Source organism: Dreissena polymorpha, chromosome 2 (genome assembly GCF_020536995.1).
Source record: "Dreissena polymorpha isolate Duluth1 chromosome 2, UMN_Dpol_1.0, whole genome shotgun sequence".
NCBI lineage: Eukaryota > Metazoa > Mollusca > Bivalvia > Myida > Dreissenidae > Dreissena > Dreissena polymorpha.
In genome coordinates this window covers 114,442,075-114,462,497 of record NC_068356.1, presented here as the reverse complement: position 1 = coordinate 114,462,497, position 20,423 = coordinate 114,442,075, and the positions used below count along the sequence as shown (strand labels likewise).

The 20,423-nt window shown below is 34.8% G+C and overlaps 1 protein-coding gene across 2 annotated transcripts in view; it reads right to left on the bottom strand.

Moving 5' to 3' along the window:
- The window catches only part of LOC127868559 (nucleolin-like), a 33,849-nt gene that overhangs the window by 11,944 nt on the left and 1,482 nt on the right, over nucleotides 1–20,423 (bottom strand). Inside the window, exons 2-6 of one of the 2 annotated variants that reach the window (XM_052410428.1) lie at nucleotides 18,282–18,344; nucleotides 15,946–16,017; nucleotides 11,624–11,690; nucleotides 8,628–8,792; nucleotides 7,938–8,055 (exon numbers count right to left, since the gene is read on the bottom strand). In XM_052410428.1, coding sequence (XP_052266388.1) covers nucleotides 7,938–8,055; nucleotides 8,628–8,792; nucleotides 11,624–11,690; nucleotides 15,946–16,017; nucleotides 18,282–18,344 — 485 coding nt within the window. The remainder of the gene's footprint in view (nucleotides 1–7,937; nucleotides 8,056–8,627; nucleotides 8,793–11,623; nucleotides 11,691–15,945; nucleotides 16,018–18,281; nucleotides 18,345–20,423) is intronic. The other variant, XM_052410429.1, reaches the window with a different exon arrangement.

The window sequence follows — 20,423 nt, the reverse complement described above, 5'->3', positions numbered from 1 at the left end:
CAGTACACATGATGTGACTTTCTACAAGGTTAACCCTGGTAAGTATCTGGACAGGTTTTGCAGACTTTCCTTGCCAACAAAGTGCATCTTCATATCTAGCATATCCCTATAAAGAGCAGGTGATGTGTTTGGAAATATTTGTTGGAAATGATTGCTGAATTTTAAAGTCTAAGATACAATAGATACATAAATTTGCATTTTTAACCCATATTGTGAAAGTTCATACTTGTTTTCAGGATTTACCAGTTTCTCTCCCCTATGCATAAAATGGTGTGTATTTGATGGCTAATATTGCACAAAACCATATCTTCTCAAATAAGACAGTCGCATTATGTTGTATAGGCTTATCTTTTATCATTAATCTTAATGACCAAACTTAAATGGATATACCATACATCATATCCAATGGATAAATATTCCTTGAAATAAACACATGCATACTTTGTTTTCAAGCAAGAATTTTAAATATAGACATTTAATAGAATATTTTTACATAAAACAGCAATTACTATATTAGTCAATGACACAGAATAAAACATTATAATTGTATATCAGTTTAACAATACATTTTCTAAAGTACAACAAATAATTGTGATAAACCCCATAAGATTTTAAAGCTCATGGTTTCATGGACAAACAGAACGTTGATAGGCATTTGCAGTCATTTCTGAAAAAGATGCCAACATGGAATGCAATTCAGTCAACATATTCAAGCACATAAAATAATTCAGTAACAACTGTTGTACATTCACGGTCAATATATATATATATATATCTGACAACCATGAGTACAGTCATAATAGGTGCAACAATCATCCCTCAGTGCATTTTGAGCTTTAAGCAATAGTCAACCTGTACCAATAAAAGTAGGTGAGTAACAAAGAGCTGGTCTTACCTCTGTATCTAGCCACTGCAGCGTTGCAGGGACGTCTGGTTTCCATGAAGCCCAGCTGGCCACTGGTCCCAAATTCCAACACCAGTGTAACTACATACAAAACCTAATGTTTACCCATAGCAACACAAGCCCTTCTCTCATATGGTTGTAAATTTTTTGTAAACTCTGTTAATTTTAGCAATAACTTCCACCATGGATTGTATTAATTACCAAGTACACAGTCATAAATTTTATACTGAAGCCATAGAAATATTATTGTTATTTAAAAAGGCTAATGAACGTCACATTAACAACCATATGGTAAGAAAGGATCTGTGTTTTAGGGTCTATGGCCTGTATGTAGATACCATGGTGCAGTGAAACGGTCAATATTCCAGGAAGCAGACTCTGGCCAATGCGTTACAGACTATGGTAAGCTAGTACAGACTATGAATATACTCATCTCGGCTTTGCCAGCCTTTTCTCGGTCTCGGTGCGTTTAATTTCGGACAACAGACTGACCGTTAGGATGACTCATTTACAGACTCCATTAACTTTCAGACAGACACCAGACACAGATACACAGACACATTCTCAGACGGATCTCTTTGCAGTAATTTGCCAATTAGACATGCATCTTTGTATTAAATGTTATCATTCGGTCACAAAAGAATTATCCAAATTACAGAATCTCAATCTGCATCTACTAACAGTATTTAAGGTAAAAAAAAAATTAATACAAAATAAAAATAATACCAATTACACATGTTCATAGTTTCTTTTGTTTTATAAGATTAAAACAAGAGCTGTCTCCATAGGATGACATATGCCCCCAATAAAAGCTTTGATAGAAGTTATTGAAGTGACCCCGTGACCTAGTTTTTGACCCAGCATGACCCATATTTGAACTTGACCTAGATATTGTCTTGATACAACTTCTGACCAAGTTTGGTAAAGATCAGATGAAAACTACTTCAATTAGAGAGCGGACACCATGCTAAATCCTTGAAATGCACTAAGTGACCCCGTGACCTAGTTTTTGACCCGGCATGACCCATATTCAAACTTGACCTAGATATTGTCTTGATACAACTTCTGACCAAGTTTGGTAAAGATCAGATGAAAACTACTTCAATTAGAGAGCGGACACCATGCTAAATCCTTGAAATGCATTAAGTGACCCGTGACCTAGTTTTTGACCTGGCATGACCCATATTCAAACTTGACCTAGATATTGTCTTGATACAACTTCTGACCAAGTTTGGTAAAGATCAGATGAAAACTACTTCAATTAGAGAGCGGACACCATGCTAAATCCTTGAAATGCATTAAGTGACCCGTGACCTAGTTTTTGACCCGGCATGACCCATATTCGAACATGACCCAGATATTGTCTAGATACAACTTCCGACCAAGTTTGGTAAAGATCGGATGAAAACTATTTGAATTAGAGAACGGACACGAAAAGTGTGACAGACTGACAGACAGTGCAAAAACTATATACCCCCTTTTCTTCGAAAGGGGGCATAAAAAAGATTTTATTTTTTTTAATTTAGAAACAATGTAAATTTCCATTTGCATTAGCTGTATTTTGATCAATAAAACATGAATTTGAAAAACTTGTTTTTAAAATAACAATTTCACACAAATCTGAAAAGTTATGATAGTAATGTTTTAAGAGCAAACCGTTAACAGCAAGCTTATTCAAAAGGTCAACATCAAGTAAAATTTGTTATTTAAGTAAATTATCATAATAACAAGAGCTGTTTGTAAAACATGCATGCCCCCCATATGGGCTCTAAGTTGTAGTGACAGCCATTTTGTAAATATGTTTTTTGTCACTGTGACCTTGACCTTTGACCTAGTGACCTGAAAATCAATAGGGGTCATCTGTGAGTCATGATCAATGTACCTATGAAGTTTCATGATCCTAGCCATAAGCTTTCCTGAGTTATCATCAGGAAACCATTTTACTATTTCAGGTCACTGTGACCTTGACCTTTGACCTAGTGACCTGAAAATCAATAGGGGTCATCTGCCAGTCATGATCAATGTACCTATCAAGTTTCATGATCCTAGGCATAAGCGTTCTTGAGTTATCATCCGGAAACCATTTTACTATTTAGGGTCACCATGACCTTGACCTTTGACCTAGTGACCTGAAAATCAATAGGGGTCATCTGCTAGTCATGATCAATCTACCTATCAAGTTTCATGATCCTAGGCATAAGGGTTCTTGAATTATCATCCGGAAACCATTTTACTATTTCGGGTCACCGTGACCTTGACCTTTGACCTAGTGACCTGAAAATCAATAGAGGTCATCTGCTAGTCATGATCAATCTACCTATGAAGTTTCATGATCCTAGGCATAAGCGTTCTTGAATTATCATCCGGAAACCATTTTACTATTTCGGGTCACAGTGACCTTGACCTTTGACCTAGTGACCTCAAAATCAATAGGGGTCATCTGTGAGTCATGATCAATGTACCTATGAAGTTTCATGATCCTAGGCCTAAGCGTTCTTGAGTTATCGTCTGACAACCACCTGGTGGACGGACAGACCGACATGAGCAAAGCAATATACCCCCTCTTCTTCGAAGGGGGCATAATTATTCAGCTAAGGTAACTGTTGTTGTTTTTTTGCTATGCAATTTATGGCACACATAGTTTAATTAATTAAATTTAACAAAAACGAGCAATAAATATATAGGTAAATAGAGCTTTGTCACAGACGTGAACGTATAACCCCACATGCCGCATGGACACAGACTATTTTGCATGCTGTCTTCACAAAACAAGAGAAGCTAATTTATGTTGATTTTTAAGAATTATTATGCCATTATCATTTATGGCCATTTATGACCTTTGAACTGAATGTGTGACCTTGACCTTGGAGATATCGACATAATTCTTTCGTGCGACACACTGTCCAATAATGGTGAACAAATGATTTTAAATTCTCACAATGAACGACAGAGTTATGGCCCGGACAAGCTCATTTATGGCCTTTTTTGACCTTTGAACTCAAAATGTGACCTTGATCTTGGAGATATCGACGTAATTCTTTTGCGCGACACACCGTCCAATGATGGTGAACAAATGTGCCAAATGATTTTAAAATCTCACAATGAACGACATAGTTATTGCCCAGACAAGCTCATGTATGGCCATTTTTGACCTTTGAACTCAAAGTGTCACCTTGACCTTGGAGATATCGATGTAATTCTTTCGCGCAACACACCGTCCAATTATGGTGAACAAATGTACCAAATGATTTTAAAATCTAACAATAAATGACAAAGTTATGGCTCGGACAAGCTCATTTATGGCCATTTTTGACCTTTGAACTAAAAGTGACCTTGACCTTTGAGATATTGACATAATTCTTTAGAGCGACACACCGTCCAATGATGGTGAACAAATGTGCCAAATGATTTTAAAACCTCCTGATGAACAACATAGTTATGGCCCGGACAAGCTTTTGGGAAAGACCGACAGACCGACCGACCAACAGACAAAGTTACTCCTATATAGCCCCCATTACCATTGGTAATGGGGGTATAATAAAATAATATATATCCTTATAATAAATTACAGAATAGGTAGTAAGTATAAAAATGTTGAGTTGGTACCAAAAAAGTATAAAAAAAATTATTAGATATAATAATAACCGATTATAAATAAGCCAATGTCAATTATGGACAAAATACATTAGAAAACCAGGATTAATTGAGCCCTGTGTATTCCCTATAGAGCGCACCACCAGCATTTAAACACTTTGCAATGGTTTCACTCCACTTTTCAAACCAGATCATACATTTGACCAATTAAAAATGTGTTTAGCCATTCAGAAAGCCTGTACCTCATTGTTGACAAAGATGGGTTAAAAACCATTAGTTTATTGAACAAATGTTTGTAAGAGATTAAGAAGGCGTGTTCATTAATCCAATAGAGTTTAGTCAAGAAAGACAAAATAAATACAGGGTACTTGAAAATATTGCAATTATTGACGTCTGAAACATTTATTGGACAGTTTTAGTGGCACTGTATTCTGTTTCGGATTAAATACTGGGAAATGAAATACCACAATAAATCAGATAATTTGCTTATCAACAGAGGCTAAAGGGACAAACTATTTTTCTAAACTAATTAGTTAACTCAATGAACACTAGAACTCATTGAATCTGCAAACACCACAACAGACCAGCAACACTTTATATACTAGCTTCGGTAACAGGTTCATATTACTTTGTTCACCATTACATACAAAAACAACTATCCAGCAAAATAAAATATATTGAATATGTTCTTAAATAATTCCTGTATCAAATCTGCAATTGATATTGTATATCCACTTAAACATACTTAAGATGACCAACAGTTTTATTGTTATAAGAACCATCCAACAATAGCATCCAAACTCAAACAGATCCTAAGAATGACTTCCATCCACACATTTACAAGCTTTGATAGACTTGGGAACGTCTAACACATGGAACAGCAAAAATCCAATATCAAGCCATGAAAGATGAATGTAGGTCAGCCATGTGTCAAAGTCTCTGTCCGTATGGTAAATACGTCAACATGTACAGTATAGTGTTGTTCTTGGGTAGCCTCTCAAATGCTCCTTTGTAAGCAACTGTTTTGTAAGCGACTGTTAGCAACTATGTAATTGAAACCTACTTACCAAGGACTTGGGGATTGAAGAGAGCATCCGGAATCTCGAGTTCAGATTTTGTTCAACCTTTTTTGTAGTAGTATCACAATATTGTGATGAAACATTATTTTGTTTAACTTTTTTTTGGTTTGTTAGTAGTATCATAATAGAATCATAATATTGTTATGAAATGCATTACTTACCATTTAAATTGTATTCCTCCATCATAAAACTTTAGTTCCAATCACCATGCTAACATATGCAGGCCAGTCAAACAGTTGAATACATGGTTTAAAAATTCTTACCTTTTTAACAACCTGTGAATGGTGAGTTTGTAATGACCACTTTCAACATTTTTCCGTTTTGTACATCATCAGCCAATTAAATATTATAAATCCACTAAAATACATGAAATACAAATCATGAGACGCGCTACTGAAATAGACTTCCAAAGAGGTACAATGTTTTTTTCAACTTCAATTTGTTTGTATACATATAAGAAGTTTAAAACAATTCTTTTCATTAAAAAGCTATTTTGAAATCAAAATTCGTTGCATAATGTCAAAAATATGCAATATAAGGCATAATCATTGTTATCAACCTGTTAGCCAGACAATGACAGCCTGTGAACGAGAAAGTGTTCATACCACAGTATAGGAATTAAAATGTTACCTTGATAATCTGCACAAAGCCCCTCAGCCAGATGGACCATGATATGAGGTTTCCAGTTGAAAATGACTGTGTCATTATTCTTGTGTGTACAGTGTCATAAAAATATAGGTTTTCAGACACTATTGTTTTTTTGACAACACAAAAATCAGCAAATTATTTGCTAATTCATGGTTTTACACGCTTTTTTTGAGATATCAAATTTCATGAATTATTAGTTTTAAAAGCATATTATGCTTTTAAATCAAACTAGCCACTGTTCAATAAGGTTATGAGTATGTTGGCAATGTGGAACGGGTGTCCACCTTGCAATCATGAGATTATGAGCTAGTGACTAGGACTTTAATGATCTTTGAAAAAAATCACACGTACTTAGTGCAATTTCAATCCAGTTAACAGACTTCAAGGTATATCTCAATATAGGTTAAGCTTTGTGAACAATTCTGCTACCAAAATAGATTAAAACAAACAAGGACGAAACAGAATTCTCCTGAAAATATGGCACAACTCAAATAATGCAAAGCAGCCTTTACCTGAAAACAATTGCAGGTAACAAAATGCAAATGTATCTGTTGTTAGTCATTCTAATGAGGAAGTAAACGAAATTTACAATAAAATAAGCCCCCAAAAATAATATTTTAGATGAAATTTACAACATTAAAGCATCATAATCTTCTTCAACACTTACACTTAAAGAGATAACATTTTTTTATCAACAAACCAAAGACTTTTGAGTTCCCAACACTCAAACTTTAAGAAACCATTTCTTTAATAGCTGTCATGCTACTAATAATCCATATGGTATGGTATGGAACTAAATGGTAGTGTATGTAAGGTTTATTTGACTAATGATATAGGCATGTTTATACTGTAATTCCCACCTTAAATGTTCCAACATGTGGATACATAGATTACTTTATACCAAAATCAGTATTAATGATTATTTACACAGTTAAAGGTTAACATACATCTAATTAAACTGCATCAAACTAGTAGTTAATAGTAGTATATGGATAAAGCTGCCACACTGGGTATGTGCTGAAAAGGCTTTTTCACTAAGAAAATCATGGACAATTAAGAGCACCTAATGAACAGTTGCAAACGCAATATTTGCGCAGGCTTCACATTAAAGTGATATCATTACAGGGTTTTTTTTGGCCCGATTTTATAGCCGAAATTCAGCTATGTTCCCAATCCCAAAAAGTATACTTTTTTCCCAAAATGTGGCAAAAAATTCCCAATTGCCAAAAAAAAAAAAAATTTTTTTTTGTTTTTTTTTTTAGAAAGAAATCTTATGTGTATTTTATCTCAATTTTAATTCAATTACATCTAACAAAGTATTATATTATTTTTTTATTTTAATTTGAATGATTATAAAGAGTTAAATCAAATTTAGTTTTTCCCTAATCAGCTGACTTTTCATGTGGAAAAAAAGGCTAATGAATTTATTTTCCCAATTTCATGAAAATGCCGATAAAATTCCCAATTCCAAAGCCATGGGCTATCTTCCCAAAAAGTGGAAAAAAAACCTGCATTATGTGATTAGTGTTTTGAAATATAAAGCAATAATTGGTAAACTTAATTGATTGAAAGGCCGCAACTGTACATTGTTTGGCAGGAGGTCTATTTTAAAGTTGTGCAATTGGTTAAGGTGCTGATCATCCCATTTTTAAGTTTTGAACAAAAAAGCAGGGTTTACAAAGTAGGCCAATTCTGCCATTTCCAGGAAATACCTCTTGAAGCTAATTTTTCTTGCGTTGGTAATATCAATGCCTTCAGCATCAAAGAATGCCTGCAATGACTCCGTTGTAAGATCTGGATCCAAGTTTCCACAAAACAGAGTGATCGGTTCTGAAATACACGTAGAGCGATTGTCAGGTTAAATAAAAAATGTGTCTATAACGTCTTCAATAATAGAGTCTATTACACAGACGGCAAAATTAATAGAAAACAAGTTTCTTTTATCAAAACATAATAAATGTATGGAAGAATGAAGGTAATGTCTGTATATATTTATAAATTTGTTTTTTGGATGCTATCACCGACACTGCATGTTGTTCAAGGCAGCAATACTACAGGTCAGGGCAACAGTTACAAATAATAATTAGAATATTACAAAATGTCAATAAAATATATAAATAGTATATACTGCAGAACTGATCAAGAACAAGTTTAAGGATTCCAATAGATGCCTTGCAAAATGAAATAACCTACTTTCTGAAGCAAAGTAAAAATAGCTTTATGTAAACAGCATAAAACCAGAGCAGCCTACAAGTAACTCAGTAACCGCTGATCAGTATCTTTAGGTTGGAAACAAAGCCTTTAAAACTGGATTTTAGGAAAAAATGTCTTTAATTTAATTCCATTTTCTAAGACAACAAACACATTGAAGTCCGTATCCGAGTGGTAAATAGATAACCTACTTTCTGATTCTTCTGAGTCTTCCTCTGGCTCTTCTCTCTTGACCTTCTTATTCTTCTTCTTCTCTTTTTTTTCTTTTTTCTCTTTCTTTACTTTAACCTCCTCTTCCTCCTCCTCCTCTTCCTCATCATCATCACTTTCAGCCTTTCGCTTCTTAGCACCATTCTCTGTGTACATGAACGAACATACAGAAATAAACAAGCAAATTCTTTGAATTTATATCCTCCGCCACATACATTGTTTATGGATGGGAGAAATCCCTTGATGCAAGAAGGGTTATAGTTCTTGTGCAGGCGATTCTCTTCATTGACATCAATCCATCCACGAAGTTTCAAGTTCAAATTTTGTATGGTATGTATGATATTGCCCTGACAAGTTTGTTACAGACAGCCGGAGGAACTGACATACAGATAACACAAATTCTATCCCTCGAACTTTGGCAGGGGAACAAATGCAAAAATGTCTCACTATCACTATAGGCCCTGTAATGCTGTTTCAGAGTGCTCATCTGTATATTTATTTGGGTTAAACATCAATATGCATATGTCAGAATCCAATTTTAAGGAATGGTAAAGCATCAGCAGTTATGGGTTTTTAAAAGTAACCGCATGATTTTAAAATGTAAATTTTTCCTTTTATAGTCACTAGTTTCAGTTCAGCTGGTGTTTGTAATAATAAGAGAAAAAACTAAGATATAACTAGGCCTTTTCAATGGTTATTTTCACTATTATTCTATAAATAGCAATTCTTACATATCATTAGCCATTTGAACCATATTCCATATTGCAACTGTTTGAGTCTGATATGTAAAATACTTATGTCCATGAAGAAAAAATCAAATTTTTTTAATATTGGAAACACTGATAGGCCCCAAAATGCCAGGTACAGTACAGGCAACGTGTACTTTGACAAACGCCACTCGTCGCGGTGTTCATTTTACGGTGTTCGCTTACCAAACGACCCCCGCGATGGGTGTTCAGATCAAATATTCGCGGGGGCCGTTTTCAATAAGGTGGACACCGCGAATCACCGCGGACCCATTATATCTACCGCGGTGTTCATCGTGTTCGCAAAAAAAAAATAATTAAATATAAACGTAAATTATTGATCCCTTTCATTTAAAGCGGGTATATACGTTGTTGTCAAATATTTATGAATTTATATAAAATGTGTAATAAACTTATTATATATATATTTAAATATAAATTAAAATAAAAGTTAAGAAGAACGTGTCGAAAAATGCGAAATAAGCCAGATATTTAATTCTGAAATTTAAAACGGCTGTGCAGCCGAATTCGCTAGCATGTAAACCATACATGTACGATGTGAATCTAAACTTAGTTTAACGGTTTATTTGAATTCCTGCAACGATATCTATTCATACGACACACGAACACTAACTCCGATCCTAATGCAAAGACGAATGCTTCGGTTATTGTAGGAAAATATGTACGTCACAATCGACTCGGGGCGCTAATTTGTCTTTGCTGCATTTTATGAAATTCGGCTTTAATGTGTAATTTTTCTTGCCTATTTTGTGTTATTGTAACATATTTTATCAATGTATTACAATTAAACACATATAAAAAATCGTATATACCCGCTTTAAGCGATAATGAATACAAGTAAATATAGTCTATTTTTATGTACATGCTGGTTGAAGGATATTTTAAGTATTTAACGTAATATTATGCGCATCTAACAATATATGCAATGTTTATAGGTGTCTATCGCAACCGTCGGTTATTTTTTGGTGTTGTCACTTTACATAAACTTATATCTATGAATGCATCATCAACATTCTAAAACGATATCCCGGAAAAATCAAAAAATCATTTGAATATCAATTGTACTTTCGTTATGATTAGGGGTACGATGTAAACCTAAATTTCATTTTAGTGCAGATTCATTCATACGACACAAAGACACAAATTTGTTTTACGGATCATTTCGGCTTAGAGGACTGAACTGTCATGAAAAATATCGAATATTATATTTTTTTATTAACCACTGGAAGCAAGACGAGTTGTAGATAATTTAAAGTGATGGGCATTTTGTTACTGTTGAATTGAGCTGAAAAGAAACGGGTGAAAACAATAAGTTATAATGAATGTGGTATCTAAAATTATCTACAACTCATCTTGTTACCGGTTGTTTATAAAAAAATTATATTATTTTCGATATGTTACATGACTCACCCATCCCTCTAACCTGAAATGATCCGTAAAACCAAATTGTGTCATTGTGTGGTATGAAAGAATCTGCATGAAAACTACATTTAGACTCGCATCGTACATCGATTCATTTCTGTCGTAAGTTGTCAAAACGAAAGTACGGTTGATATTCAAATGGATTATTTTTCTTTTCGGGATATTGTTTAATTATGTTGATGCTGCATTAACAAATACAAGTGTATATCGAGCGAAAACACAAAAAACAAACAACGGTTACGATACACACCTACATTGTATATTGCAAATACTGTTAGTTGCCCATAATATCACTTTAAGAACGCATACATTTGCACATACATGTAGTTTATTATGTTCATTTGTACATTGTACATGTAAATTTAAAACTCTTGAATGACCATCGCAGACAGGTATTACATGTATCAATGGCCGCGCGGCATTGCGGTGATCACGGGTGTTCCAGTTAATGATAGCGTGCAATCGCGGCGATTTTGGGTGTTCGCCGAACACCGCGGTCAGTAGCGTGTCCGCCCCCCGCGAAATGTCACCCATCGGGAAAATTGAACACCGCAGACACGCGTTTTTGTCAAAGTACACGTTGCCTGTACTGTATGATGCAATTTGTTCATTAAATTGCACATCGAGTCAACCTGAAGCAATATTCTTTATGCTCTTACATAGCAATGTATTTCCAATTTAAAAGCTTGAAATTTCTTCAAGGAGATCTCACACCTAACTCAATAATCCAAATCTCAGATGACATTTCCAACTACAGATTTGCACACAAAAAAGCAGGCATTACAAACCATTGGCTGAATCGTCATCCATTTTCTCTGCAGTATCCCGACTGTCCTCTGTACTTGTAGGCTCCTCCTGGAAAACAGACATAAGTGTACAACAGCAGACTAAATAAGCCTTGTTCTGGGAAAAATGAGCTTGCTGCATCTGCATTAAGTGTCGTCCTGTATAAGACTGTGCAGTCCGCACTGGCTAAACTGGAAAGACACTCTCCGCCCTAACTGGATTTTCACCATGAAGAATTCCTTGAAACGAAAATTCTAAAATTCTATAAAAGTAAAGTGTAGTCCCTTTGTGGACTGCACAGGGTAACTTAGTAAGACTCTTTATACAAATGCATTAAGACAAGTTTTCCGAGAACAAGGCTCATAGCTTTCCTGATGAGAAACCACAAGTGTAGGGAAAGTATATGGAAGGATCTGGAATTAGCTCCTGATACACAGCATCAATAGACTGAGGAGAAAGCACAAAAGTAAGCAGTATAGGTTCCAGAGTTTCAAAGTATAACACATAGTAATCAACTGAACATCAGCTTAGACATGGTGCACTAAAAACTTAAATGTCGGAAAACAAATAGGTACAGGTGGGAGACTCAACTAAACAAGAGCACTGCCTTGCGGGTGCAGACCGCTCATCTATTTTTCTTTTTAAAGGTGAAGGGACCTATCTCAATTTCAATCACAAATGAGTGGAGAGGGTGTATAGTGTGGGGGTGTGGTAATTTATTACATAATCTTCCACAAATGCTAAACTGAATCGCTCACCTGACTAACCAAATACAATCCCAACCCAGATTTCATCAAGATAAACATTCTGACCAAATTCATAAAGATTAGATGAAAACTGTGACCTCTATTGTCTACACAAGGTTTTTCTAATATTTGACCTATTGACCTAGTTTTTGACCCCAGGTGACCCAAATACAATCCCAACCCAGATTTCATCAAGACAAACATTCTGACCAAATTTCATGAAGATTGGATGAAAACTGTGACCTCTATTGTCTACACACGGTTTTTCTATTATTTGACCTAGTGACCAAGTTTTTGACCCAAGATGACCCAAATACAATCCCAACCCAGATTTCATCAAGATAAACATTCTGACCAAATTTAATAAAGATTGGATGAAAACTGCGACCTATATTGTCTATACAAGGTTTTTCTATTATTTCACCTAGTGACCTAGTTTTTGACCTTGTGACCTAGTTTTTGACCCCAGATGACCCAAATACAATCCCAACCCAGATTTCATCAAGTTAAACATTCTGACCAAATTTCATAAAGATTGGATGAAAACTGTGTCCTCTACTGTCTACACAAACAAATTGTTGACGGTTTTTCTATTATTTGACCTAGTGACCTAGCTTTTGACCTCAGATGACCCAAATACAATCCCAACCCAGATTTAATCAAGATAAACATTCTGACCAAATTTAATAAAGATTGGATGAAAACTGCGCCTCTATTGTCTACACAAGGTTTTTCTATTATTTGACCTAGTTTTTGACCCCAGATGACCCAAATACAATCCCAACCCAGATTTCATCAAGATAAACATTCTGACCAAATTTCATAAAGATTATGAAAACCGTGACCTCTACTGTCTACACAAACAAATTGTTGATGATTTTTCAATTATTTGACCTAGTTACCAAGTTTTTGACCCCAGATGACCCAAATACAATTCCAACCCAGATTTCATCAAGATAAACATTTTGACCAAATTTCATAAAGATTGGATGAAAACTGCGACCTCTATTGTCTACACAAGGTTTTTCTATTATTTGACCTATTATGTGACCTAGCTTTTGACCTGTGACTTAGTTTTTGACCCCAGATGACCCAAATACAATCCCAACCCTAATTTCATCAAGATAAACATTCTGACCAAATTTCATGAAGTTTGGATGAAAACTGCGACCTCTACTGTCTACACAAATTGTTGACGGACGAACGCACGCACACACAATGGACATCACACGGTCACATAAGCTCACCATGTCAGGTGAGCTAAAAATGCTAAAAAAATGGGAGGAGGGGGGGGGGGGAATCTTGACAGTATTTCAAAAATAAAATAATAAAAATTAATATTTGTGACGGTTACATTGCATTCACTGCATTAAAGAAAACCATCTCATACCATGATATCTTATATCAGTCTTAATTCTCATTATAATATTGATATGGTTTTTTTATGTTAAGAAACCAACATACATACACATGTCGAAGCAATTCCTAACGTCACTCAAAAAAATATGTTCAATTGTTTACATTTGTGAAGTGCGTGGAATGATTCCATCTGCGTAAATGGGCAATAAATTAGTTCCAAAGAGTTGCATTAAAACTCGCAAGTTTTTGCACAATTTATTGTACATTTAAAAGTCATATTTCTTAATTTAATGCATGCAATCTTAAATATCCAATCAAATATACGTTGAATGCGTTTGTTTGGTTTTATCTATTTTATAGACAAAATGGAGGGCTGAGCCTTTCGCAGAGTTGTATGTGAGAGCAAGGAACGACAACTCTGCGTGGAGATTGGGTGTGGTGGTCATTTATTAGATGATCTTTAAAAAAAAAAAAAAAAAATTGTGGAGGGGGGGGGGGGGAGGGGCATGGGGGATGGTTTGGGTGGAGTCTATTGTGGTATGTCAGGTAAGAGTTGTTTTGTCAAAGAAGCAATCTAATCTAATCATAAATAAAGAAGTTATGGAAATTTTAGCAAAATTTAATAATTTGACCTTGAGAGTCGAGGTCATTCAAAGGTCAAGGTAAAATTCGACTTGCCAGGTACAGTACCCTCATGATAGCATGAAAGAATTTGAAGTTTGAAAGCAATAGTCTTGATACTTTAGAAGTAAAGTGGATCTAAACACAAAATTTAACCATATATTCAAAGTTACTAAGTCAAGATCCACAAAATTTAACCATATATACAAAGTTACTAAGTCAAAAAAGGGCCAAAATTCTGTAAAAATGACAACCAGAGTTATGCAACTTGTCCTTTACTGTCCCCTTATGATAGTTTGTGAGTGTCCCAAGTATGACAGCAATACATGTATCTATGATACTTTAGGGGTAAAGTGGACCAAAACACAAAACTTAACCAAATTTTAAATTTTCTAAGTATAAAGGGCCCATAATTCCGTCAAAATGTCAGTAAGAGTTACATAACTTTGCCTGCACAGTCCCCTTATGATAGTTAGTAAATGTTGCAAGTATGAAAGCAATAGCTTTGATACTTTAGGAATAGTGGACCTAAACACAAAACTTAACCAAATTTTCAATTTTCTAAGTATAAAAAGGGCACATAATTCTGTCAAAATGCCACTCAGAGTTACATAACTTTGCCTGCACAGCCTCCTTATGATAGTTAGTAAGTGTTGCAAGTATGAAAGCAATAGCTTTGATACTTAAGGAATAAAATGGAACTTAACACAAAACTTAACCAAAATTTTCAATTTTCTAAGTATAAAAAGGGCATATAATTCTGTCAAAATGCATGCCAGAGTTATCTAACTTTGCCTGCCCAGTCCCCTCATGATAGTAAGTAAGTGTACCAAGTTTGAATGCAATAGCATTGATACTTTCTGAGAAAAGTGGACCTAAACGCAAAACTTAACCGGACGCCGACGCCAAGGTGATGACAATAGCCCAAAATTTTTTTTCAAAAAATAGATGAGCTAAAAAACAAGAAACATGAATGAGCTGCACTCTGGAAAAACAGGACTTAATGCATGCGCCTAAACTGTTGTCCCAGATTAGCCTATGAAGACTTAACAAGCTAATCTGGGATTACATTTTCTGCCTACACTAGATTGTTGTTAAGAAGAAAGTGTCATGCCTGATTAGCTTGTTAAGTCTACACAGGCCTATCTGGGACAACACTTTATACATATGTATTAAGCCCCATCTTTCTCAGATCTTGGCTCCAATACAAGTGATTATTCATGCTGTTTGATTACAGTATGTTGCATTACAGTCAAAGCAATGAAGAGCTTGGAAATCACAGCAATCGAAATAAGCACAAGCCCTGCACAGGTAAATGTTGCAACTGACTTCCTATGATGTTGATTTTCATATAGAGAAGCATGTAACATTTGTTTAAATGGACAATTAAATTTCACATGCACAACTTCATACAGTAGAAATTCCAGTTTGAATATTGTATGTTGAAAAGTGTAGGAGAAAATCTTCTGACAAATTTGTGTCTAAGAACAGATGGCCCTCAATTTGATTCCTGATTACCCCCCTTAACTGTGTTACCTGGGGTTTCTTACCAACCAAACTGACACAGCAAGAGTTCCAAATTGGACAATCTGACTTACTTCATTGGATGCATTAACAGATGTATCATTTTCTGATGTCTGGGAGTCATCAACAGTTGAGTCATCTTGGCTCTAATAAACAACACAAACACAAACATCGCACATGATGCAGCAAAAGAAACCACAAAGCAAGCATTAAAACAGTAAAAGGCTTTTCAAAGCAGGGTTTTACATACCAGGCCTTTTCCTGGTGAATCAAGGGGTCAATTAAACAGACCAATTCCCAAAGCGGTATTAAAAACATATATCCAAATTGAAAAAAAATCCCAATATTAAAGAAGGCTTTTTGTGTGTGTGTGTGTTTTTAAGAAAAAAATAAGTGGTCTGATAATTAATACATCTCAAATTTATTTCAAAGCAGCGCCTCTGTTAGCGAACGTCCGGTCGTAAATTACACTGGAAAACACCCAGTTTACAACTGTCGGAAGTCCCTCTGATGTCTGATAATCCGCTTGTACGCTGTTTTCTAATACATAGCATGTATAAATCTCAACACTTAATCTTGCCTACGAGCTTCTGTTTGGCATAAATTTTTCAGCAAGTGGCCAATAAAGATTTTTCCAGCAGTCAATCAAAAACCTTTCAAGTCACATCAGCCAATCAGGGTTCAGGGAGCAACAATTCATTTATAATAAATTTATCTATATGTACTTACTTTAAATAACAGACGTCTGTGTTTATGCAATTCTTAAACACATTCGTCGTCAATATTGTCCATATTTTAGCATCCAAAAATAGAAATCGTAATTACACATGATTATCGGGAAATGGATAGAGTTCCATCATGTATGCATCCAGCGATCAAAACATACGGTAGGTTATACCAAAATACTGAAATAAAATGGGACTTCCAACCTTATCACTGGGACGTCCAAAATTTAAGGCTTGAAAGTCAGGACTTCCAATTTTGTTAAGCTAGTGGAAGCGCTACAAAGTATTTAACTATAATTAATATGAATCCTGATTTTGTTCTTAAAATTTGAATAATTATTAAGAGTTATATTGAATAAGTTTTTCTCAAATCAGTGGACTTCACATGCTAAAATCTTATAGAATCCTGAGAAATTACATTTTCCCAAAATGACCAGGAAAAGGCCTGCATAGAAAATGAGGTGCATTTAAGGTGACCAAATGGAAAGTATGCATTGAATTCTAGGTCTGTTATAAATAGAACATATAAGAATAGCTATTTAAAAAACAAGAGCACCGCATAACGGGTGCCACGCTCGGCTGCGAAAGCTTGTCAGAGTTTTTTTTTAGAGGTCACAGTTAACTTGACCTTTGACCTAGTGACCCAAAATGGGTGTGGCGTGTAGAACTCATCAAGGTGCATCTACATATGAAGTTTCAAAGTTGTAGGTGGAAGCACTTTGATTTTAGAGGCAATGTAAAGGTTTTCGTTAAAGTTTTATTTTAGAGGTCACAGTGACCTTGACCTTTGACCTAGTGACCCAAAAATGGGTGTGGCATGTAGAACTCATCAAGGTGCAACTACATATGAAGTTTCAAAGTTGTAGGTGGAAGCACTTTGATTTTAAATCCTATGTTAAAGTTTGATATTAGAGGTCACGGTGACCTTGACCTTTGACCTAGTGACCCAAAAATGGGTGTGGCGTGTAGAACTCATCAAGGTGCATCTACATATGAAGTTTCAAACTTGTAGGTGGAAGCACTTTGATTTTAGAGCCAATGTTAAGGTTTTAGCATGACACCTATGGCACTCGAGCTGGCTATGACAATAGCATGGGTTTTCTCTGAAAACAGCCTCGCTAATAATTACAGTGATTTTTTTTTTTGCTAAAAATTACAGCCGATTTTCGGCTGCTTCCTAATTGCAAAAATCTATGTTTTTCCCCAAAAAGCTGACCAAAACTTCCCCAAAAAACCAATTTCCAAAAAAAAAAAAATTTTTTTTTTTTTTTTTTTTAGAACGAAGCCTCTTATGACTTATGATTTCTTAACTCTAGATCTCAACTTTTTATTTAAACATCCTACAAAATATATAACTTTTATTTAGTCCTTTTTGTTGATAAATAAATCCCAAATTTGCCACTTTTACCAATTAAAACAATCCCAATTTAACCAGACTCCTTTTCCCAAAATGGCTAGAAAAAACCCTGAATTATGTTCTTTTGCATATGTAAAACAAGCATTTATTTCTACTATGTAAAATAACTTCCTTTTAAGCTGGAAAATCTTATAACAACATATTACAATACTCACATGATGACATTTTCTATAGTAATCTAATACAAAAGTAAGCAGTGTAAGAAATGTACGATGACATGTTCCATGGTCATCTCATACAAAAGTATTAAGCATTGTAAGAAATGTACCTCATCAGTTTTATCTACTTCCTCGTGTGTCTCTTCTGCCTTCTTTTTCCCTCGACCCTTACCCTAAAAAACAAATAAGTTTGCATCAATTATTTCACCTGACAGACTTGTCTTATTAAATTAAGTTTATACTTGTAGGAATTAAGAAATAATCTGGCCAGTGGAATTTTCACCTGTTTACTATGAGTGCATAATGTTAAAGGCTTAATCCAGCAATATGTTTTCTTCTTTTTAACTACCGGAAAACGACACTTGCCCAATGGGAAAGATACTAAAAATTTCCCAATTGCTGTCTGAAAAATCTCAATGGAAGGTTTCAAATTAATTTTTTATACTTGTGTTAATAAAATGCAACATTTGGTTAATTTCCCTGTGCAGCTCAATCGCTGAACCTAAGGAAAAATATTATTGACAACACTTAGTTATCAATTTTTAACTATTTGTCAGCAACATCATAAACACCAATTTCCCAATCCGAAGACTTGCTGCTCATCAGTGTATTAAGGTTGTAAATAAAGCATTTAAAACTTGAATCTATGAAGAAAGGTCTTCAATTTAATCAGATTTTCTAAGGGACTACAAAAAGGTCAAAATGTGTATCTGAGTGGTTAAAGGTTGAACTGTAGACTGGGAACCAATACTTCATACTCTAGTGCACTGAAAAATTGATATGCAATGTACATTAGCACAGGTCAGAACTGGTTATCAAGACAAATACAACGGCTTATAAAAACAATAAACACTCCTATGAATCCCATGCAGTCTGGTCCTGCAACTTATCTCAGATCAAAGGATCCGATGTCTTGTGTTCCTACTTTTGGGAATGTCTGCAGGTGCTTGAAATTTTCCTATCGGTGCATTATTTCAGCCACCACAACTCACTGTTCTGGCTAGGTATTAGATTAAGTTTGAAAACGCATGTTGTCTCATTTATCAATTTGATGATAGGTTAGGTTGTTTCCTGGCAATATTGGCACAATTATCCAGATCAATTCTGTTTGCAGTACCCAAAGCCCTCTCTGGCCATCAGGGAAAGCTACCCACATCACTCATGAGGGGGAATTATAGCGCCGTATACTTTTTATGGAGGATTTTTTACCTACTCTATAATTACTACATTCGTACATGTTTGCACTGTATTCATTGTTTTTTTATAATTAAGTATATTTGACACTCAATTTATACTACATTGTAATGATGAATTATAAAGTGCTTGTCAATATAATAAAGAGGCGAAACTTTGTTTCTCAAGGCCTACTTTGACGTGGTGAAATGGCTGCATTTTGCACTGAATCTTGTTTAAGTTAAACATGTTAAATTCCCTTTGACTTGTCATCAGTTATCGATGTCGCCAATACCTGTGAGTCTGTTATGTTTTTATTACGCGATTCATTAATATTGTTTAATTCTGTTTGTTTGATGAGAACATCTATAATTTCACATAGTAATTGTTTATTTAAAGCTTGTTACTGTATGAATTTATGTAATGAGACATATTATGATTTTTATCACCCGGAAATGGTGCAGATGTTAAAATCATGCATGTGAGCTGGGACCGAATTTAACCTATAAAGGCACTTGCATTTTTCTGCAAGTTGATTTTTTTTTCACTTGCATAATGAAAAACTTACTCCCAATTCGGGATTTTATATATTTTTTATTCAAAACAATATATTTCTTGTACAGTATTGCTTAAACTTGTGCATTATATGTTTCAGCGATTTTCCTTGTCCAATTGGGAAAAGTACCCGTACCGGTCTGATTGGGAAAAATTGAGTCGTGAAATCCTAAAAATTGGGAAAAATCGAGTCGTGAAATCCTGAAATTGGGAAAATCGCGTCGTGAAGTTTGGGTCTTATTGAATACATCATACAGTTCATACTTAATTGAACATACCCATTTAAATAATCATTTGCAGGCATGCCTTAATGACCATTAAGTTATAAAGTTTATATAAATAACAAAATATTATAAAGAACACACCAAATCAATTACTAGTTGTTTTAATCTCTTTTAAAGCAATGTCTCTCTCTTTCATTTTTGTGAAAATTTCAACAATCTTTGATGTTTGATCATCACTCAGTTGCTTGCATCCCTCCCTGCACAGCATCATTATTGCTGTCAATGTGTCCTGTGATAGAT